Source organism: Carassius gibelio, chromosome B19, assembly GCF_023724105.1.
Source record: "Carassius gibelio isolate Cgi1373 ecotype wild population from Czech Republic chromosome B19, carGib1.2-hapl.c, whole genome shotgun sequence".
NCBI classification, from domain to species: Eukaryota; Metazoa; Chordata; class Actinopteri; order Cypriniformes; family Cyprinidae; genus Carassius; species Carassius gibelio.
Window position 1 is genome coordinate 14,161,666 of NC_068414.1, and position 23,244 is coordinate 14,184,909.

At 36.5% G+C, this 23,244-nt stretch overlaps 3 protein-coding genes across 4 annotated transcripts; all 3 read right to left on the bottom strand.

Annotated features, from left to right (window-relative positions):
- Positions 1–667: 667 nt before the first annotated feature.
- LOC127978845 (CD209 antigen-like protein E) lies at positions 668–2,330 on the bottom strand. The gene is made up of 5 exons (XM_052583789.1): positions 2,053–2,330; positions 1,674–1,976; positions 1,434–1,561; positions 1,235–1,341; positions 668–1,135 (listed from the first exon to the last, which is right to left on the bottom strand). The coding sequence occupies exons 1-5, from the start codon at positions 2,141–2,143 to the stop codon at positions 976–978; spliced, it is 789 nt and encodes a 262-aa protein (XP_052439749.1). The 5' UTR covers positions 2,144–2,330; the 3' UTR covers positions 668–975.
- A 2,482-nt stretch (positions 2,331–4,812) lies between these two features.
- LOC127978842 (C-type lectin domain family 4 member F-like) lies at positions 4,813–6,957 on the bottom strand. Its single transcript, XM_052583783.1, has 5 exons — positions 6,703–6,957; positions 6,312–6,626; positions 6,072–6,199; positions 5,872–5,978; positions 4,813–5,772 (listed from the first exon to the last, which is right to left on the bottom strand). Exons 1-5 carry the CDS (start codon positions 6,791–6,793, stop codon positions 5,613–5,615), a joined length of 801 nt encoding a protein of 266 aa, XP_052439743.1. The 5' UTR covers positions 6,794–6,957; the 3' UTR covers positions 4,813–5,612.
- A 6,697-nt stretch (positions 6,958–13,654) lies between these two features.
- Positions 13,655–18,598, bottom strand: LOC127979631 (C-type lectin domain family 4 member F). Of its 2 annotated transcripts, none has more exons than XM_052585218.1 (7): positions 17,871–18,598; positions 17,711–17,782; positions 17,456–17,572; positions 17,194–17,283; positions 16,056–16,180; positions 15,753–15,859; positions 13,655–15,636 (listed from the first exon to the last, which is right to left on the bottom strand). In XM_052585218.1, exons 1-7 carry the CDS (start codon positions 17,935–17,937, stop codon positions 15,486–15,488), a joined length of 729 nt encoding a protein of 242 aa, XP_052441178.1. In that variant the 5' UTR covers positions 17,938–18,598; the 3' UTR covers positions 13,655–15,485. The 2 variants fall into 2 exon arrangements, with proteins under 2 accessions (XP_052441178.1, XP_052441177.1); XM_052585217.1 differs by having other exon boundaries at positions 17,699–17,782.
- Between the last annotated feature and the right edge of the window lie 4,646 nt (positions 18,599–23,244).

Below are 23,244 nucleotides of genomic sequence, written 5' to 3' on the forward strand. Positions count from 1 at the left end.
GTTGCATTCTGATTGGATTGGATAGCATACTGCGGGAGGTCAGAGCCGTGGAAAATGGTGCTATAAAGCGATTTAGAAATCGCACATGTTCAAATCGTTACTTTATGGTGATTTTGATTAATCACACAGCCCTAGAATGAACTGGAGATGATCAGAAAATAACTCAGGCTGGCACCGCTCAGAAAAACGAGGAAAAGACAGTAAGTGGAGCAAGCAGTCTGGAGGGAACATGCTGAAAGCCATTTATGCATGTTTGAATTTGTTGTTCTGTAGCATATGCAGCAAAATGCATATGCTTATGTGCATCCGATTGATGCACATAAGCATTGCCATTTTACATATTTGCATTGCCATTTTGTGAATTTTTGTGTGAAGCCCTAAGTCACATGACATGCGACTCTTAAAGAAGCTAAGTGACTTCTTTCTGTGTGACTTTTAAAGCCTGCATGAAATTAAAATTCACAACATTTCTTCGGACCATTGCATGAAAGTAACACCTCAAATTCACCGTTGCTGCTCTGGAGTTTCAGTTCCTCTGTTTTATCATGTCTCTTAAGCAGGTCACAGTGTACTGCAAGAGATCGAATCTTTTACAGATGTGTATTTGATTCTTAAGAAACCCTTCAAATTCTTACTGGATCTACAGGACTGACAACGACCAGAGATATAGAGCCATACGTCATCTTTAATGATAACATAAGGGTAACATGTAAACAGCATGCTAAATATAAATAGGGTATACTTTATATAAATAAAGTAAAGCAACCTGGGGTTTAGCTTTCAAAAAAGCAAACATCTAAATAATGGTAAGCCACGTATGTAGGAATAGTTATGAACAGTTTTTAGGAAGCAACTACAAATTAATAGACATATAGGCCTAAACATGTATTACTTCTAAATCAGGAACGTTCAGTCCTGAAGACTTGAGCTGTAAAAAAAAAACCTTAAAACCTGTGAAAAAAGTGTTTGCTGTTCCTAGGGCCCAAATCTCTTCTCACAGATCCATTGATAAGCACCATTGCAATCAACATCGAGCCACCCTATTAATTCAGGGTTCTTTTTTAAATAAGTCACAGCACAATTCTCTTGTCCTCCTCCATTTGGCTCTGTTATATGTCCACTGGATGCCCAGAACCTGCAACAGCAGATCAGCATTAGATGTTTAGTGCTGCTTTCTGCGTGATATGATACTGACTGTGAGAATCACATAATAATCAGTTAAATTATTTCTCACCCAGACGTCACGCTGGTGCCATCAACCCATTTCCATCTGCCCTCTTCCTTGGCGTCAGTTACACCAATCCAGAATTCTCCTTTATCAGTAATTTTTGTAACAAAATCCTAAATAGATTAAGCAATTAAATGTGTATATCCTGAACCCACAATGTACAAATTTTATCTGACATCACAGACACAAAGTATCTCTCACTCACTTGTTCCTCTCTGTTGTTTATGATGATCAGATCTGCTCCTCTTTCTGTACAGTCTCTTCTGCTCTCAGTCCAGCTCTTCTTCATTGACGACATGAAGTATAAGCTGAAAGTAGGGTGTACCCATCCATCTGTAAACACAACCAGTTCAGTTATTAGCTTATTATTCCCTCCTAGAGTACAGTGAATGATTAAACTTGTTTTTAGTAATAGCATATTGCTTAGTTGCAGTTCAAAAATCACCTGTTTCATTGATAATCTTCTGCAGTTGATTGAACTGGTTTCTTTCTTTAGTCAGGATGTCATTGTTGATTAATAATCCATTCATTTCATTTGTCATGTTTATGTTCTTGGTTAGAAGCAGGTCACTCTGTTCTGTGAGGTTGTTAATCTTGGTTAGTAGTTTGTGTGTCTCTTCTGTGTAGGTTGTGTTCTTTGTATGGATGTAGACACACAGCACTATGACCGCAGTCAACAGAAGAACACACAGCAGCAACAAACACACTGCAGCTGTTCTGAAACGTCTGATCTGCACTGAATCACTTCCTGAAGATGACAGGTATAAAGATAAAAGTTTCTTAATTTCTACACCCAATAAAATGAAAGTTTGCTTGTATTTTACCTGTGTGTTGAGGTGTATGGTTTGCCCTGGTGCCTCTGTCCATATCACATGTTCTGTCAGTGATCACATTGCCGTAAATACTCTCAGACATTTTTGAGTAGATTTCCTTCAGTCGTATGAATTATGGAAGCAGTGCGTTTTTAATGTGTGGTCTTTTTAAGACTCCTCTCTGAGCAGATGAGCTGAAAATGGACAAAGTATAGCAATGTGATATGTCCTGCTTTTATAAGAATATATTGTCACATGATTTGGTGTTGCTTTGTTTCACAGCTTGTTCCGGGCATCATCAACATATTTATAGTTACAGAAGAACAGAAACTATCTGAAGTCAATGTGTTAAGTTCAAAATTGCATGGAATGCAAAATTGAACAGGAACCTAGAAATGTTTATCATTTGCTGGACTTAACTAGGTTTAGAATATGTTGGCTTATTTTCTGGCTTTTGAAAGAACATTTACTGAACTGTGAGCTCATATCATCTCATCACACACTGCTGCTGTTCAGAAGCTAGTTCATGAGCAAATTCCTCATGATACGAATTAAAATTAAATTAATGCATTTAGCAGACGCTTTTTTCCAAAGTGACTTAAAGTGCATTCAGGCAGTCAATTTTTACCTATCATGTATGATACATGGAGGAAAATGAGTTCATGCAGTTCTTTCTCATATTAAATCAGCACTGACAGAGCAAAAGAGGAATAACCAAGTAAATGATTCTCCAGGAAACATACATTTGGTTGGTTATTATCTTAAAGTGCCCCTTTTTAGGGTAATGAAAGGTTCATAATTTAGTGTTGTGAGTCCCCAGCAACAGGTTGACATGCATGCAAGGTCAAAAAACACATTCATTGTCTTAAAATATGAATTTATTATTATATATTGTGGCGGGGTGAAGTAGGACATGACTCAAGGATGAGGGTAAGTCCCCCGAAGGGTGGATTTTATTGACAGAAAAAGGGTAATACATATACACACATATATATGTGTGTGTGTGTGTGTGTGTGTGTGTGTGTGTGTGTGTGTGTGTGTGTGTGTGTGTATATATATACCCATACATATACATATGTATAGTCACGGAGTGGAAGGAACACACGACAAGGAGAGCTCAAAATAAATACCGCGGAGAGTGGATTTGTTAACTAGAGTGCCGTCAAGGTGAGTAGTGAGCGTGCTGAGTGTTCTTGTGCTCTCCGTGCGAGTCTCCCGGTACTGGGTGCTCGTCTGTGCAGTTTCTCGTGGGCACTGATCGGTCACACACTGGTGTCTGCAGAGGAAGGAGTAAACACAGGTTAGATCTCAGCCACATTGGAGATATCAGTCTCCTCATTGTGGCGTCGAGCACGGCTTATCTGGCCGGTGGCGAACTAGCTTCAGGTGTGGCCGATCAGCTCGTGATGAGGCTCTGCAGGTGCAGGGTGTTAGTTTCCAGGGCAACGCTGATCTGTCCTCGGGTCCCGAAGTAAATTAGTTTATTCAATTAGTGATGGGAAGTTCGATTCTTTTCCGCGAACCGGTTCTTTCGGACGGTTCGATTCAATAAACCGGTTGAAAAAACCGGTTCATCGGTTCTTTCACGCTGGACGTAATGACGTCATTGGCGATGACGTAATGGCGTCACGTCTATCAAACATTCAAATATATAAAGTCAGTAATCATAACTTTAGTCAGTTAAACCTCATAATCATGAAAAGTTTACATTTGAGTTTTGCAACAACACCTAAATACAGTAACAGCAATAATGTGCATATGATGATTTAAGTCTTGAAGATATAAAGTAAATAAATTAGGTGTCATCAGCGCAGAAACCATGATCCACTTACTAAACATAATCCATTGCGATGTATTTGTTATTAAATGAACTTACATTTCGCCAGATTGCCCTTCATCCAAGCCCTCGAAATACCCGCGCTCATAACATTACTAGTACAGAATCAGAATCAATCACCAAAAGAATCCCTTCGGTTCAGACGCGCAGTGAGTCAGTCTGCTTCACGCTGAATCGCGCATGCGCAGTATCATCAGTTCATCGGTTCTCAATTCGGACGCGTCCGACAGAAACGATTCTCGGTTGAGTGTACTGATGATCCGAAAACCGATGCAATCGGTTCTTGACTCGAGAAGAATCGCTCTAACCGGCACGTGCTGCAGTTCAGTGTCATCAGCTGCTCTACTCGTGTTCATGTTCTGTTTACTACAAACTCTATTTGTGAATGTCATCATTAACTATAGCCTAAATACAGTACATCTCATAAATCATCCCTTATTCCTATTAAACATAAGAGTCTTTAGAGTCTTAATTATTGTCCAACTTCCCTGAAAACCCATTTGGCCTATACATTATATACAATATACAGATTGGAAACATTAATCTAAAAATAAAAAATAAAATAAAAAAATAAAATATAGTTATTTTATCACACTTTCCGATGTTTAACAAAATACTTACAAAATTACACGCATGCGCAATATCATCAGTTCATCGGTTCTCAATTCGGACGCGTCCGACAGAAACGATTCTCGGTTGAGTGTACTGGTGATCCGAAAACCGAAGCAACCGGTTCTTGACTCGAGAACGAGAACTGCTCCAGCAGTGGGCGTGTTTGTTCATTATCTGGCTCGGCTCAGTGTTCATCTTCAGTTCGGTCTTCACAGCATTTCATTCAGTCTACTGTTTGAGTAAATGGATTACCCCGGGATATTGGTTAATTCTGACTCAGAGGGAGTGTCAGTCACGTTAAAAAAGTTAACAGCTTAAGTAATTTGTGGATTTATGCTTATTGGAGACGTGAACCGTTTCAAACGATTCAGTTCGATTTGGTGAACTGGTTCAACCGGTTCACTGAGAAGAACCGGTTAAATTGAACGATTCGTTCACGAATCGGCCATCACTATATTCAATTAAAAACTAGCAAAACAAGTTGCGCGGTGTCCTCAGCACTTTTCAAAGCAAAGTTACACCACTGCATGTCACCATATTCTAATTTGGTGAGATAGTGAATTGACGGGTTTTTGTTAAATGTGAGTCAAAATTTGAATTACTGAAATAAATTAACTTTTTTATGACATTCTAATTTACTGAGATGCATCTGTATTTAATCATGTCTCTAAAGCAGGTCACAGTGTGCTGCAAGAGATCGAATCCTCTACAGATGTGTATTTGATTCTTAAGAAACCCTTTAAATTCTTACTGGATCTACAGGACTGACAACGACCAGAGATATAGAGCCATACGTCATCTTTAATGATAACATAAGGGTAACGTGTAAACAGCATGCTAAGTATAAATAGGGTATACTTTATTTACTATATAAATAAAGTAAAGCAATCTGGGGTTTAGCGTATGTAGGAATAGTTGATTAGAATGAATTTCGTGTGTGTGTGTGTGTGTGTGTGTCTTTTAGAGCAAAATACAAAGGAAGCAACTACAAATTAATACACATATAGCCTAGGCCTAAACAGGTATTACTTCTAGATCAGGAGTGTTCAGTCCTGAAGACTTGAGCTGTAAAGAAACTAAAGAAAATAAAAATAAGAAAACAGTGAAAAAGTGTTTGCTGTTCCTAGGGACGAGATCTCTTCTCACAGATCCATTGATAAGCACCATTGCAATCAGCATCAATCCACCCTATTAATTCAGGGTGCCTTTTTAAATAAGTCACAGCACAATTCTCTCGTCTTCCTCCATTTGGCTCTGTTATATGTCCACTGGATGCCCAGAACCTGCAACAGCAGATCAGCATTAGATGTTTAGTGCTGCTTTCTGCGTGATATGATACTGACTGTGAGAATCACATAATAATCCGTTCAATTCTTTCTCACCCAGACGTCACGCTGGTGCCATCAACCCATTTCCATCTGCCCTCTTCCTTGGCGTCAGTTACACCAATCCAGAATTCTCCTTTATCAGTAATTTTTGTAACAAAATCCTAAATAGATTTTAGCAATTACATTTTTACATCATGAACCGACAATGTACACATTTTATCTGACATCACAGACACACAGTATCTCTCACTCACTTGTTCCTCTCTGTTGTTTATGATGATCAGATCTGCCCCTCTCTCTGTACAGTCTCTTCTGCTCTCAGTCCAGCTCTTCTTCATTGACGACATGAAGTATAAGCTGAAAGTAGGGTGTACCCATCCTTCTGCAAACAGAGCTAGTTCAGTTATTAGCTCATTATTCCCACCAAGAGTACAGTGAATAATGACACTTGTTTTTAGTAATAGCATATTGCTTAGTTGCAGTTCAAAGATCACCTGTTTCATTGATAATCTTCTGCATGTTATTTCTTTCTTGATTGAACTGGTCTCGTTGTTTAGTCAGGATTTCATTCTTGATTAATAATCCATTCATTTCATTTGTCATGTTTATGTACTTGGTTAGAAGCAGGTCACTCTGTTCTGTGAGGTTGTTAATCTTGGTTAGTAGCTTGTGTGTCTCTTCTGTGTAGGTTGTGTTCTTTGTATGGATGTAGACACACAGCACTATGACCGCAGTCAACAGAAGAACATACAGCAGCAACGAACACACTGCAGTTGTTCTGAAACGTCTGATCTGCACTAAATCACTTCCTGAAAGTGACAGGTATAAAGATAAATATTCTTCATTTCTACATCCAAAAAAAATGAAAGTTTGCTTGTATTTTACCTGATTGTTGAGGTGTATGGCTTGCCTTGGTTCCTCTGTCCGTATCACATGTTATGTCACTGTTAACATTGGCATAAATACTCTCAGACATTTTTGAGTGGCTTTCCGTCAGTCCTATAAATGATGGAATCGATGCGCTTTTAATATGCAGTCTTCTTAAGACTCTACTCTTAGCAGGTGAGCTGAAAATGGACAAAGTTTAGCAGTGTGTTATATCCTGTCTGCCTATTTAAGAAGAATATATTGTCACATGATTTGGTGTTGGTTTCACACATTGTTCCGGGCATAATCAGCATATTTATAGTTACAGAAGAACAGAAACCATCTGAAGTCAATGTGTTAAGTTCAAAATCACATGGCAAGCAAAATTTTACAAAATATCTCGAAATGTTTAGCACTTACTGAATTTAACCATGTTTAGAATAAATTGAAAGTATTATCTGGATTTTGAATGAAAACTTACTGAAATGTGAGCTCATAGCATCTCATCACACACTGCTGCTCTTCAGAAGCTAGTTCATGAGCAAATTCCTCATGATACATGGAGGTAAATGAGTTTTCATGCAGTTTTTTCTCATATTAAATCAGCACTGACAGGTTGGTTATTGTCTTAAAAGTTATATACTAGCATGAGAGGAACACAACAAACTCACTGCTCTGGAGCTTCACTTTCTTATTTAAGGTCGCTGTGATTTTGCCTAAGACATCTTCATGGATCAACATCTTTTTATGATCAATATTATTGTCCAAAAATATAGACTTAACCCAATCCCTACCCCTAAAACTAACGCTACCCAAAATGTATTCCTAAAATAATTGTGAAATTATCTGATTAACAAGAGTTAACCCTGATTGTAAACCTAAAACAAATATTTCTTGAAAAGTTATATCTCAATTCTGTTTGGTTGATATGAATGTTGTTCCAGGATCAACAAGGATGCTGATCCAGAAACATGTTATACTAAAATCATGCTCGCCGTGTAGGTCATTCATGTCAGACCTCTCTAAGGTTAGTCAGATTGTATTTTACTCCCTGATGCTACTCTCTGCAGGGTGTGTATGATGATTCCAGAGGAAGAAACACTGAAACACTGGTCTCACATAGCAAGACTACTGGAATCTATGGCAGCTTTCATTGGCCAAGACCCACTTCATCTGTTTGACCGACATGTCAAAAATGGTCACTATTGAACATGTCAAAAATGTTCACTATTCAGGGTGCAGAAATGTCGTCACAATAACAGACCAGTGTGTAAAACTCTGCCATATTTAAAAGATTATATGCCACAAACTTTAAATATTTCACATACTTTTGAGATTCCAGCGTTTAGTTGATTCTGATAAGTGCTCGTCATCACAGTTGTAAACACGATGGCTTTCTTCCTTTTTGTGAGAGTTTGGCGCCACTGTATCTTTGTTTGAATGTTAAAGAACGGGACCCACAAGTCTCGCGGAAATCCTGTAGAATTCAACCAATCGAATGACGACTTCGAAACTCCTGAAGTGTTTCAGGAGTGTCCCATATGCATCAGACGTTTAGCCATGAGTTCGAGGGCATGACATCTGAGGCTGAAGCTACTGAAATGCTCACTCTTATAGGCCTGACACTGACCAGTGTGGAGTGACACAATAATACAAAAGGTTAAAAATTTCAAGAGTTTAATGACATAACATCAGAGTGGAACTAACATTTAAAAAATAAATATATAATTTCTCCTTACACATGCATTCATTTCTACTCTCACACCCACATTCTCCTTTCACATACATACATATATATATATATGTGGTCTGAGGTAGATGAGGCAGCCGCAGAACTATTTCAGCAAGCTATGTGAGTTTGAATAAATAATAATTATCATCTTGAAAAGGTTACATGGCCTTGCGAGTTGTGATTGAGGACGCGGGCTCAGCCTCAGTCTTGTTGCGAAATACATTTTAATTTTTTAATTGCCCTAGAGTGGGACACTTAAGGTTTAGTGTTTGTAGCTCCACCATAAATACATGAATTCCAGTGAAACTCTGGGTTACCAAACCTCTGGTATCATGTGATCAAAATACCATCACAACAAAAATGTACATTCATACAGAGGTGTAGCCATCTTTTCAGAAGTGAGGGGGACAGAAATTTTAAATATACTATATATTACAAATATAGTACATAAATTTGGACCACTCAGCAGCAGTACAGTCCTTTTTGTCTTTAGCCCAGGCGAGACGCTTCTGGTTCTGTCTGTTGTTCAATAGTGGCTTGACACGAGGAATGTGACAGCTGAAACCCATGTCTTGGATACATCTGTGCTTAGTGGTTCTTGAAGCACTGACTCCAGCTGCAGTCCACTCTTTGCGAATCTCCCCCACACATTTTTGAATGGGTTTTGTTTCACAATCCTCTCCAGCGTGCGATTATCCCTATTGCTTGTACACTTTTTTCTACCACATCTTTTCCTTCCCTTCGTCTCTCTATTAATGTGCTTGGACACAGAGCTCTGTGAACAGCCAGCCTCTTAGGACAACTGTTAGGTCAGCAGTCTTCCCCATGATTGTGTAGTCTACGAACTAGACTGAGAGACCATTTAAAGGCCTTTGCCTGTTTTGAATTAATTGATTAGAGTGTGGCACCAGGTGTCTTCAAAATTGAACCTTTTCACAATATTCTAATTTTCTGAGATACTGAATATTGGATTTTTTCCTTAGTTGTCAGTTATAATCATCAAAATTTAAATAAATAAACATTTGAAATATAACAGTATTTATTTTTTGAATGGAATTAGTGAAATAAATCAACTTCTTGATGAGATTCTAGTTTTAAGACCAGCACCTGTATATTTTATATTTTCATCAAATTTCCTACTGTCCCACTTTAGTAAATATGGTTTTGTGGGACAGTATGATTAGCCTACTGTGGGACAATACTTCAAACAGTCAAAAATGTGTGGAGGTGCTTGTTTTTGGGGGGTAAAAATTATTATTTGCAGGGTTTTAGCATTGTTATGCAATATTATGCTGTTACTGCAGATGGGATTATAGATGATGATGATGACGAGGTCTTGACATGCAAAGTACTGCTTGTATTCAAAGATGTAATGAGATAACCTCTGCAGGTTGTTTTTATTCAGGTTGTTCTCAAGGTTTATGCAGGCTATCTGCTAGAGGTTTTCAAAAAGATATATGATTGTATGTGTCTGTTTAGTAAAAGAGAAAGCATTAAGCAAATTGGTCTTAAATGTTTTTAACAGTAGTTCACTGCATGTTCATGAATTTTGAATCAAGGTTGATCTAGCATAAAGTTAAGCTTAACTTAACCTAAAGCCTCAACTGTGGTTGTATATTTTGCCTTAAAATAGACATAGATTATGCCCGCAGTGTTTGTATGTGTTTGTTGAACTAGAGAACAGTCAGGAATTCTATCTACATAACATAACACATGTCTATGATAATAGTTGCTTAATATCTTTATAATAATTGCATCAAAACTATCATATTGTATTATTTATCTGATGATGTTTTATGATCCAAATTTTATCCAACAATAACCAAGAGAAATAATAACTTTTAAGATTTGACTGTTCTACATGAAATGTGATTTTGGCCTTTTATCATAGACTTACATGTATTAGTGTCCCACATTAGGAAGCTGCAGATTTTCTCAGACGATTTGCACTAAGATCAATTGTATGTCTATAATTTATTTTATGAATAAGGTCTTTTGATTTATTTAGGACATATCCTGTTTTTTTTTTAAATGGTACTGGGTGTGGATTTAATGTTCTGGCTACACATCGTCACATGTCACAGAAATCTGAAATGCACAAAATGTCCCACATTAGGGCAATTCATCCTATTATAAGTGTCTATGGATAGATAGATAGATAGATAGATAGATAGATAGATAGATAGATAGATAGATAGATAGATAGATATAGCAATGTGGCATCACGCAACAGAAATGGTGTAGAGACAACTATTGAGGAAATCCCACGCACCCTCAAGTGCTACTCAAGGGAACAGATTCGATACTACTAAAAAGAGCGAAAGGCATGACTTACCCAAATAAAATATTTTTTTTTGTTTTACAGTCATGAATCCTAAAACATTCAAGAATGGTCTCGTCAACAATTTAACAGTCAACAGGTGAATCTAAAAAAAACTTTTTCCTGCATTTAATGACAGTCCTATGGAGCTTGACACCATGAACTAGGGCAGGTTGCATTTAAGCTGCATTGAAAAATGCTGACCCATATTATCCATGAGATCGTTATAACATTCTCAAATACCATTCATGCCCAAAACACGGGAGAAGAGGCTATTAAGACCTGAGGAAATGTCTTTAACAATGGAGGACACCTTGTTTAGATATCACTTTACCAAAGATTTCAACATCCAGCTCTAAACCGCCTATGTACAGAAAGTCTAAGCCATTAGCAGCCTTAAGCTACAACCAATGAAAAGAGACCTTTTCCTAACCTCAAGGCTCAAAGTTCAACAAAACCTTCAATTCACAGTTGACACCATTGGGCCAGTTTCTAACAGACAGGGGACTAACACCCCTCCAACGCTAACAGTCACATCCCAGCCCCAGGAGTATTTAACACTCAGGATCTTCCCTGGGCCTAAGTTTCATTTTCTCCCTAGCTTTCCCTTCAAAATGATCATACCAAAAGCGTGCCTCAAAGGGGAAGTGGTGAACACGCATACTGGTCTTTACTTCCTCTAACCAATTAGTCAAAGGAATTTTGGTGTGACCATTAAAACCAAAGACTTTTCCGCTCCCCAAGCACATAAAATCAGCCTTTCCATCACTACTGATTTACCATTGGAGGACAACCTTGGGCCTGTGTCTAACCCCGCCCCCCATCATTAAGCTCAGAGGGCACAATACCAGAACTTGTCCGAACCTCAGAACATTCTTGATGCAGGCGTCCATTATCAGCTTTAAGCTGGGCCACCAGGTCTTGCAATTACTGCATCTCATCCTCCAAAGTAACGGTCTAAATAGAAAAGACAGGGAGGAAAGTTAAAAAAATACACTAATGCGCTAGCTGTTCTTTCAAAGTCAAACACCAATTAATATCACAATAACACAAAGAAATAAATGGAGTAAAGTATCTGCTTTATACTAAATGTAGACCCTGTCGACTAAGCCAGAATGTAGCAACATGGCGTCACGCAACAGAAATAGTGTAGAGACAAGGGAAATACCACGCACCCTCAGATGCTACTCATGGGAAAAGGATCGAGACTACTAAAAGAGCGAAAGGCATGACTTACCCAAATAAAACCTTTATTTTACAGTCTTGTCAACAGTTTACCAGTTAAATACCCACAGATACAAAGAGACTGTAATAAAGCTTTACCATTAACAGAAGGGACAAACCCCACAACAAATCAGTGCATACAAATCCATAAGCAAGTGACAAACCAAAAAAAAAAACTACAGCAAAAGAAACACAAACCCTTCAAAACTTAACCCTTCTGTTAAGCTTCAGTATCACAGCTCAAACATTCACCTGTGGATATAAATGCACAGAAAAACTCAGGGGAGCAGTGGTCCAGTACCGTGATGGCCCACAGCTGCATGCTGCTTCGGACACACACACACACACACACACACAAGGGCAGGTTATTCCTGACAGGATGTAATTTGCTATATTATCTTTAAGATTGCACTGAAGACACACACAAAAATGGGAGAAGACGCACAAGCAGAGAAAATACTGTACCAGACAGAACAAGTTCGTTGAAATACTGAAAGAAAACCATAATTATGCAATTAGGGTGGGGTGAATATAGATGTATTTCTGTATGTCTTCAGAAAAGTGTTAATGCCATTTTCTTTTTCCTCTTACCATCTGTAAATTCATATTAAAAGAGTGTTAATTATTGCAGCGCTGCGTAGCTACAGTACAACAATAACCCAGAAACTCTGCTAGTGTTCTATAAGCGCCACCTGCTGTCAGAGATTGAATTAGCATTTTCATCAGAATCAGAAAGACCAGGGAATTTGTCTTGGTGTCAGGAGCTTCCAGTACAGAGAGTACAAACATAACACACATCTTATGGCCAGGGACCATTTGAAAAGGAGAGTATATGATTTCGACTGGTAAAATAAAGGAATAATAATAAAAATAATAATACATGCATATTATTAAGGTAAAATAACACTAATAATAATAAAGTGTAATAATAAAAATATTAATTCAGCCTGTCTGATGTTTTGGTTTTGTGCAGTTGCTTCATGCTGCATATACTTTTGTTTGTTTGTTTGTTTGCTCAAGGTTAATTTGACCAGTAACAGAGCAAAATAAACATTTAATAGATGATAAAAAAGCACACTAAATAAATTGGCAACGGGTATTGGAATCAGCTCATTTGATGGTAAAATAAATTAACAATTGTGTGTGTGTGTGTGTGTTCATGTTTTTTTTTTATATTAATATTTTAGGCTAATATTTATGTAAATGAACAAGTGATAGTCTACTATATTGTCTCTCAGTTAATTAGAGGAAATGAAACTTGTATGTCACACTAATACTTTAAAAAATATATAAAATAAAAAAAATAATTGTACTATCTTCTACAAAATCTTAAAATCTTCAAGCTATTTATGAATATCAGCAATGTTTTGCTACAGTTGTGAATATAGTGTGTGTGTACACCTGTACCTGTTTGTGGGGACTTAAACCTGAATACACACTGACTCATGGGGACTTGTGGGGACATTTCCTGATCTGATATGAAGTGCTTTCCAATGAGTTTGGTGACATTTTCTTGAATATTGGTAGCAAAGATGATTTTGTACCCTTCCAAATTTATTCTGCTACTGCCACCATACATTAAGTTATCATTAAAATGAAGAGTTCCAGTTCTAGAGACAGTCATGCATGCTCATGCCCAGGGGCGGGTCTACGTCCGTCCCCCCCCCCCCCCCCCCCCCCCCGAAATTCGATTGGCCACCCCAGGTGCCCCCCCATAAGATGTCTTGTGATTGGTTCATTTTATGGCCAATCATTTTATAGACTTATAAGAAGTGCAGCGTCGTCAGAGAAACAACGCTCCTCGCAGACTTGGACTTTTACTTTATCAAGTGTGGGATCATTTGCAGTTCCCTTTTTTCTCTCTAAACTTTTGCTTTCCAGTCACTTAGATAAAGGTTAATCTTTGTCTCATCGGCCCATCAACTCAGTTCCAAAACTCTACTGCCTTACATTTGTGAAGAATCTTTCTGTTTTTGCTGCTGATCAGATGTTTGTATCTTGTTGTGTAGCTTCTGTAATTCTGTGTCAAATTCTCCTGCGGACAGTAGATTGACAGAGCATCACCCCAGCTTTCTGGAGGTTGTTGGTGATGTTACAGACTTGTATTTTAGGTTTCATTTTCACAGCTTTTATGATGTCTGTTGTTTTTCTTTTTGAGCCGATCAGGTCATCGTTTGTTGCTGATGTCGCCGGTCTACTTGACTTCCTCTTTTCTTTTAGCATCCAAATTTCTTGCTTTTCTTTCAGAGTCCGCTTCCTCATCTTCATCCTGGTTTGTGTGTCATCATCGAATGCAAGACTCAGAATGCAGAACTGATAAGACACATTCACAATCACACACATTCATACAATTATTTTAGTTTTGCAGTTTTATTTAAATTAAAAAAGATAAAATAATGCTGCACTGAATGAATCAAAATTAAATTATCATTCTGTGTCTGTTGAACGAATACCATTAATTTTGTTTTAATCAAGTGATTAGTTTGATGGTGTGTTATTTAATGCTATTTTTCAATACAGTTCCAACACATACTTATTCAACAGATAAACAGATGATAAAAGATGATAAAACAGCCAAGACACTTGAGTTTGCACCTCTGTGCTGGAAACTTATCGGATATAGATATTGAAAAGTCATTTTTGTCATGAAAAGCATGATACTTCAGAACATGTGAGCCTGAACATAAATGTTTTAGTGTCTATACATTTCTTTTGGTTTCCTGCATGTTTACAAGCATAATTTCCATTAATGTTTGAGAAAAAGACCAAGGCGTATGCAGGTTTTTTTTTTTTTTTCAGGTATATTTTAGTTGAACACTAGATTCTGGGTTTACTAGAGATTAAAATGTAGCACTGTAAAATACACACTCTTAAAAATAAAGATTCTTATAAGGTTCTTCACAGCAAAGCCATAGAAGAACCATTATTTGGTTCCACAGAGAACCATTCAGTCAAAGGTTCTTTAAAGTACCATCGCTTTCATACCTTTTTATAATCTGGAAAATATGTAAAAGATTCTTTATGGAACCATTTAGTCAATTAAACTTCTTTTTTGTTGAATGTTGAAACAAGAATTAAGTCTATGCAAATGTTGATTTTTAGTTTTGTAAATGATTCTAAAAATCGAAAATAGGCAGTTCATTTTCTTCAAAGATGTTCTGATATGGCAAAACAGCTGAAAATTGGTATATGACTATGAAATATTGGTCAATGAGATTTTTTAAATGTTTCTAAAAGAGTTCAATAATATTGTGAAACATTATTTTCAATAAAAATAACTTTTCTATTGTAATATATTTATACGTGTAATTAGTCCAGTCTTCAATGTCACATGATCCTTCAGAAATCATTCCAATACACTGCTTGAGAAACAGTTGTGACACATCATATATTTCTGGAAACTGTGCTACATTTTTCATCATTCTTTGGAGAATAGAAAGTACAAAACAAAAACATTTATTTGTCCGTAAAAAAATCTTATTGATCCTAATCTTTTGAATGGTATAGAGTACCATGCTATCAGCTTTACTTTTCACAGATGAACTTTTTTAGTTTTGAGCATGGAGCATCAAACCATTCACTCTTAGTTTCCAGAAAAGCACAGTCTTCTCCTTCGGAGTCCTCCTGTGTCCAGTTATCAGGTTCAGATAGACCAGCTGTCCTTTTATGCCAGAACCTGTCACAGAAAACCATTGCACATTTCTCAGTTGCAATACAGAAATTCAAACGTAGCTTGACAACATGGATAAAATGCATTTATGCCAGCTAAAGTGAATGAACTCAAACTCATACGTTTCTCCTGTGAGAGTTGTGTTGTCCACCCACATCCAGTGTCCTTCAGTGTACAAATCATGTAGTCCAATCCAATGTGGCTCTTTCAGCTTTGAGGCCAAATTATACTGGGAAAGGACATAATAAGACAGGTTCTTGAGATGTGATATGTTATTGTGTCCATATGTATTTAAGTTATTTTTGGTTATGGAGTTGGCCAAAAAAAACTAAACTTTTTGTTGATTATAAACATTTTCTGGAAGCACCTCCTTTTAGTTGTTTTGAGTTGTTTTTTAAATCTAAAAACACATATTAAACACCTACCTGATCCCCTTTGCCTGTTATTGTGACCAGCTGACCTCCAGTTCTCGTACAGTAATCTCGACTTTCCATCCAGTTGAGTTTTTCTGAAGAGAAATAGTAGTACTTTCTTCTTTCAAATGTGCTGTCTGTGCGAGAAAAATTTGATACATAGTAAAAAAAAAAAGTGTATGGATGCATTACATCTGATATGAATGTATGCACTTTAAGAGAGTATTTATTTAGCAAAATGTCCAAGCAGATTTCTTGAGCATATATAACCTAAGTTCATACAGATCACTGCAGAAGGATGGTCACAGTATCCAACCAAAAAGTTTCTCTTCCTCAAGAAATACATGCAGATGGGAAAAAAAGAAAACCCCAGGCAGCTAAAATTAGTTTGTTGGTATCAGTACTTCTGTAATCTAGTAACTTGAATAGTGAAAACAGCAGGTGTGTGTGTTACTTCCTCTCTTAGCATTCACCGCTCTTGGAGGTTTTTATATCTTGGAGGGATTTTTATAGAAATAGTTCACCTATAAAAAAAAAAACATACTCACCTCAGTTTTTTCACTTGTGTATGATTAAACTAGAGTTCAAAAGTTTGAGCTCAGTAAAACGGTTTTAATCGTCTCTTATATTCACCAAGGCTGCATTCTTTTCTTCAAAAATACAGTTAAACAGTAATATTGTGAAATATTGTAACAATTTTTAAAAAGTGCTTTCAATTTTAATATATTTTACATTATAATTGATTCCTGTGATAAAGCTTAATTTTCAGCATCATTCCTCCAGTCTTCAGTGTCACATGATCCTTCAGAAATCAGTCTAATATGCTGATTTGATGCTTAGAAAACATTTCTAAAATTTTTGTGTAAACCTCAATATACTTTTGATGAATACAAAGTTCAAAAGCACAGCATTTATTTAGAAATATTTGTAACATTATAAATATATTTACTGTCACTTTAATATCATTCCTGTCACCGCAAACCTTTGAAGTTTGAGTCTCTGTCCGGTAGCAGACACGTGCTTAACACATGGTTCACACACACACACACACACACACACACACACACACACCCACAGTCTTTTCTCAAACACAGCCTCGAACCTACAAACTGAATGTCTTTAATAATGAATAAACCTCTCAACTCCTCACCTGTGGGAATCTGCTGCTGTATTTCAAAGTCGGCTGCAGCATTTCTGTTCTGCTCTTTTAACAAATCAGATGACCTCAGTAGTTGGGAATCTGAAGTAAGAATATCATATAAAAGTGTACTGGTGTAACGCTTTTATTCGTGAAAAATGCCATGCTTACGATGTGAGTTATATGCTGCTGCATAATATGCAGCAAATTGTGGCCTGTATGTGTGTAGGACAATGTGTGAACCATCATAAGTGTTAAGATATTGTGTACTCACAGAGAATTCCCAGAACACACAGAGCCACGAGCAGAGAGACACTAAGGACAGCAAGAAGAACTGCCTTACAGGACTGGTCTTTCTCTTTCCTAGATGAAAATGTGTGTTCAGATGCATCTGTAAACACCCAAGGCAGGTCTATTACTTAATGTTATTTATGATGCTATGTCTGGGAGTCTCTGTCTGAACACCTCAACATTTTGGTCACTTGAAATCAATTTAAGAGTCATAAACTGTACTAACATTGAGAGGCACCTGCAATGTCTTTTGTCTTTGGATCCAAGTCCAGGTCATCACTGTTTCCATAAATGCACTGGTCTGCTTCATCTAAGGGATGTAAAAGAGAAGACCTTTAAAAATTTAAAAAGTAAACATCTGTAAAGAAAAGCAGGTAAATTGTAGTAGCATGTCTTACCAACTGAGGTTGGCTGTTTGTTATATTTTAGCCTTACGAAGTCACCATTTGCATAGGTATCTGCCATTATACAAGTTGTCACACACAACTCTAACCAGAAATCTAATCAGACCTTAGACTAATGTAACCAGGAAATGTCATGTCTCTTTTTAACTCAACCGAGAGGAAGTCTGAATTGAATCCTTTGAAGTCTATAGCTATATCCCCTAAAAATGACATTATATTATGCATTGTTCATTAGCAAATTGTTTACATTCATTTAAGAAGATTCTTTACTTGAGTATAGTTTACTTGAGTTTATATACATTTGTGACCCTAAAGCACTAAAGCACGAAAGCAGTCTGAAGTCTCTGGGGTATATTTTTAGCAATAGCCAAAAAAAAAAAAAAAAAAGAACATTGTTTTTTTAAGTTGGCTTAGACACAATTTTAAAAACAAAGCTCATTTTGTCAAAACACTACACACAATTAACACATACACACACAAACAACCACACACAGACACACACAAGCATCAGATCATTTCAGATCTTTTGAAAAACCAAGCACTTCATTCAAAACTTTACATTATGTTACTATCACCATCACCAATACCACCACCACCAACACCATCACCACCACCACTACCACCACCATCACCAATACCACCAACACAATTACTACCACCACCATCAACGACACCACCATCACTACCACCATCAACACCATCACCAATACCACCACCGACACCATCAACACCAACACCCTCACTACCACCATCACCAACACCACCACCATCAACACCATCACCAATACCACCTTCAACACCAACACCCTCACTACCACCACCACCACCATCATCAACACCATCACCAATACCAACACCACCACCATCACCAACACCAACAACACCATCACCAATACCACCACCACTACCAGCAACACCATCACTACCACCACCATCACCAATACCACCCCCACTACCACCAACAACATCAACACCACCACCAACACCATCACTACCACAACCATCACCAACACCACCATCACAGTCTGCTGATGAGCACTTCCTCCTCAGCCTTCTGCCTTTTCTGCAAAGCATGCCGCCTCATACAAAAGAAATGATAAACTTTCAAATGTACAAATTGGCGATGGAAAACAGCAACGTTGTGCTAAATTTAAATTTGGCTTTAAAAAAATTTAACAGCAGGCTCTGCAGGAAACACAGAATGCCCTCCTTCCTCTTCTCCTACTTTTTGTTCCCTGAAGCTCTTCCACCTTCCAACTCAGACAGGAATAAAAAGGACCTCGCTTGGAAGAGTGTTGGTGAGGAGATTGGGGAACCTGATAATTTGTAAATACACATTTTACCTTTGAGTCACGTACACGTTTATCGACCCGCAGCCTTCCCAACGTTTTTTTTTTTACAACTAATTTCCCCCTAATATACAGCTACTGTAGAATAATGTGTTTATCCAGAGGACGTTTGCAGGAAAAATTGGAAAAGCCTCAGGGACACGTACCTGAAGGAGAAGAGGAAGAAGATGGAGAAGAGGAGTGGGTCAGCAGCAGGGTCAGTGAAGAAGTGGAGGATCCTGGGATTCCTTGACCCCTTCGTCACCCCACAGGAGACCAGTAACATGGGGGGAGTACAACCACCCCAGGGAGAGCGAGAGAGAGAGGCAGAAGCAGAGGATATGGAAACAGGTGAGTTTTCAAATTAAGCCAATTTACAAAGCATACAGTATATGCTGTCATTATTTGCAGATGAAGAGTATAATGTAATCTCTCTTTGACTATTGCTACCAACGTGTTGTATTCACATTTAATATTGTCTTGACAGAGCCTACAGATAATGAAGAGGCTGCTTCTCCTGTCTCCCCAGTCCTGCACCCCCGGTGTGTGAAGGCAATACTACAAACAATATTTAAACATGTTACGTTCAGAAAACATCAGTACAGTATCCACTCATAGCTTTAACATTCACATAAAAAAAGTCAAAAACATTTTTTTTAATTAGTCCGTTTACTAATAATCATTGTATTTGTAAATGCAGACTCAATTCTATTGCAATGTATGCCACCAATACATCATTTTAACTACTGTTCATTTGCATGTTTATGTTCCTGATGTTTATATGTCTGAAGTATAACTTTATGTAATATATGTTAACGCAAGTTCAAAACAAATTTTGACCAAACAAACAAAAATCAAACGAACAAATCACCAAAACCATCACCAACACCACCACCACCATCACCACCACCAACACCACCACCATCACCAACACCATCACCAACACCACCATCACAGTCTGCTGATGAGCACTTCCTCCTCAGCCTTCTGCCTTTTCTGCAGAGCATGTCACCTCATACAAAAGAAATGATAAAATTTCACATGTACACTGAAAAAAATGATTATGGACCCAATTAAATTAAGCGTAATTCAATTGTGCTAGTTTAATGCATTTAAATTTAGTTTTTGATTTTAATTAATAAATATTAATTGGTTTTAAACGAATTACACATTTGTTAAATCCAAGCCATGTGAATTAATTAAATTCAGTTTGAAAATATTAAGTTGAACAAATTTAGCTGAAAGTTAATTTTATATTAATAATAAATTTGTTTATTTAAATATAGCTAAAATAAATTGATTGCGAACCACTTAAACCACCATAAAAATTTGTAGTAAATTCAATGAATCATTTTTTTCAGTGTATTTCCCATCATGCACTGGGGCATGAATAATTAAAAATGTTAAGTTTTCGAGTTGTATTTACACAGTTTTATGGTTGCTTTTGATGTTAGTTTTAGTGACATTCATTCTTGTGATGCCTGAAGTTCATTTTTTACTCAAAATGACCCATTTATACTCAAACACTATTCACTGATTGTTACCGTCATTGTGTGTGGTGTACCATGTATTGAGGTCTCTGAGAAATGATGACTACTGAGTTACATTACAGGCACTCTTGTTTGGGAGAGCAGAAATATTTCTTGGATCAGAAAAATAAAGTTAGAGTTGAAAATGTTGAGTTTGCTTTATTTGTCTGAATATTAATGAAAGAGACTATACTAATTAATTTTACTATGTAGAAATTAAAAGATTAAATTGATCTGGTTGCACAATTAATTTGAGTAAATTCTACTCAAAAAAGTTTAGCTAAAATTATTAATATAATTAATCTGAAATTACTGAAAGAGATTAATAAACTCAATGTATAAAATATAAGTACAACCAATTTATAAAATATAAGTAAACTCAACTTATAAAATATAAGTTCACTCAACTTAAAAAAACATAACTGGACTTAGATACATTTATTTCGTGCAACCCCTTGACGTCATAAAATTGAGTAAATTTAACATAACATTTTTTTCAGTGTACAAATTGGCAATGGAAAACAGCAACGTTGTGCTAAATTTAAAGTTGGCTTTAAAAAAACGAGACAGCAGGCTCTGCAGGAAACACAGAATGCCCTCCTTCCTCTTCTCCTACTTTTTGTTCCCTGAAGCTCTTCCACCTTCCAATCGAGGTCCTTTTTATTTCTGTCTCTGTATGTAAATAGTTTGTACATATTGTATTTTAAGTTTATATTGTTATTTTAAGTATATATTCTAATTATTGTATGTTTGGCCTGAATAAATTATTTTGAAATATGACTAAATGCCTGGTGTGGTTCTAATTCACAACAAAGCAAGTGTTTTATCACATAAAAACTTGATTTCAAACTATGACACACATTCATTTTGTATAGAATGCTATTTATTCCATTTCCATCTTGATTATATGAAACATTATTATAATGTAAAGACAACCAACATTCTTTAGTGTGTCTGGACAGGGTTGTGTGAGGAAAACAAAGAAATCACAGGACAGGTTAAATCCTTTTGGAGGCTGGCTCCATTTATCATCAAAACAAAAATAAATGACAGATTATTTCACAGTAATAACCTGAACTGAGAAATAACACAGACCTATAGATTTTTTTATACATCAAAGGAGGAATTATATTGTTCAGCTATGTTAACTATAAACACTTGCAGTCATACATTTCTGAATTAGATCAAGAAAAACTCCAAATATGGGATTGTTTACCATGTTACATTAATATTAGGACTACTAATAATGTATGTTACCTTATATACTAATGTGGAAAACCTACCATTTGAAAAAATTAATGACTCAGGGTCTAAAATAATTAAATGTGCATGTTGTGGTGGACCTGACAGTCTGGAACAGGGCCAGCAGGAATAGAGCAGACAGACTAGACACAGTGCAGCCATGACCTGCAAACAGAGAGGAGGCACAACAAAACAATATATAAACCAATAATCTTACAGAGAACATACTGCATTTAATATATATATATATATACATATGTGTGTCTGTGTGTGTGTGTGTAGGTATATATATATATATATATATATATATATATATATATATATATATATATATATATATATATCTATATATATATAGATATATATATATAGATATATATTAGTAATGGTGGTAAAACTCTTTAGATAGTCATGTTCTTTATAGGTTTGTGGGTGGCTCTTAAAAGAGCCGTTGAGGGGAAGTCATGAGTAGGACTTCAAACACTATTCTGTCTGCTGCCATGCTACTGCTATTATATATTATATATATGATATTATATATTAATAATGTCTCGTCTGTCCGCTGATGTAGCTAATGTTTGCTCATTAAGATAAACATAATTCATTCACGCTTAGGTAAAATTCGCGACTTTAAAGAATTAATTTGGCGGAGCCAGGATGTTTTCATAGGGGTAGCAGGGAGGGGCCAGCAACCAGTCTGGGGTGGCACATAAATCTTCAGTATTTCAATATAAAAATGTGTTTGACTATAATGTACATGACTGTCTTAGTGCATAAAACACATCTGAGTACAACTAATTTCTACTCAACTGTAATTGAGATATTTGTGAATTAGATCATTAATACTGAGTGAATTTGACCATTTTTGTATTATTCCTCATTTATTTAATTTTTTTAAGGGACTCACTATAGCTTTATTGCTCACTCAGCTTCGCAAAACTCCCAAATGCTTGCTCTCCAACATTGCAAACTCGTGGATGAGACATGCAGATAGTGATAAAAATGTGAAATGTGATTAAAAAAATTTTAAAAAAAAGTTCATAATTCAACACATAAACGCCAGAATATTTTTTATTTTATTTTATGGATTTAAACGGTTTGATTTTTTTGTGTGTCCACTGTGCTTACATTTATTTGTGCATTAAAGTACAAATAAAAAAAAATACATATCTGCTTCTTTGTGATCTCGAATTGCAGAATATTTCAGTACATGCAATTGAGTGACGTTCTTGTGTGCTGCGTATACGTGTCCAGTTTACAGCTTTATCA

Excerpts from the sequence above, each read along its gene's own strand:
- LOC127978845 (XM_052583789.1), bottom strand. The coding sequence starts at position 2,143 with ATGTCTGAGAGTATTTACGGCAATGTGATCACTGACAGAACATGTGAT. Across the intron at positions 1,342-1,433 it reads TAAACAACAGAGAGGAACAA|GATTTTGTTACAAAAATTAC; the intron begins GTGAGTGAGAGA and ends TAATCTATTTAG. Across the intron at positions 1,136-1,234 it reads GGCACCAGCGTGACGTCTGG|GTTCTGGGCATCCAGTGGAC; the intron begins GTGAGAAATAAT and ends CTGCTGTTGCAG.
- LOC127978842 (XM_052583783.1), bottom strand. The coding sequence starts at position 6,793 with ATGTCTGAGAGTATTTATGCCAATGTTAACAGTGACATAACATGTGAT. Across the intron at positions 6,627-6,702 it reads CCATACACCTCAACAATCAG|GAAGTGATTTAGTGCAGATC; the intron begins GTAAAATACAAG and ends TGTCACTTTCAG. Across the intron at positions 5,979-6,071 it reads TAAACAACAGAGAGGAACAA|GATTTTGTTACAAAAATTAC; the intron begins GTGAGTGAGAGA and ends AAATCTATTTAG.
- LOC127979631 (XM_052585217.1), bottom strand. The coding sequence starts at position 17,937 with ATGGCAGATACCTATGCAAATGGTGACTTCGTAAGGCTAAAATATAAC. Across the intron at positions 15,860-16,055 it reads TAACAGGCAAAGGGGATCAG|TATAATTTGGCCTCAAAGCT; the intron begins GTAGGTGTTTAA and ends GTCCTTTCCCAG. Across the intron at positions 15,637-15,752 it reads ACAACTCTCACAGGAGAAAC|GTTCTGGCATAAAAGGACAG; the intron begins GTATGAGTTTGA and ends TTTCTGTGACAG.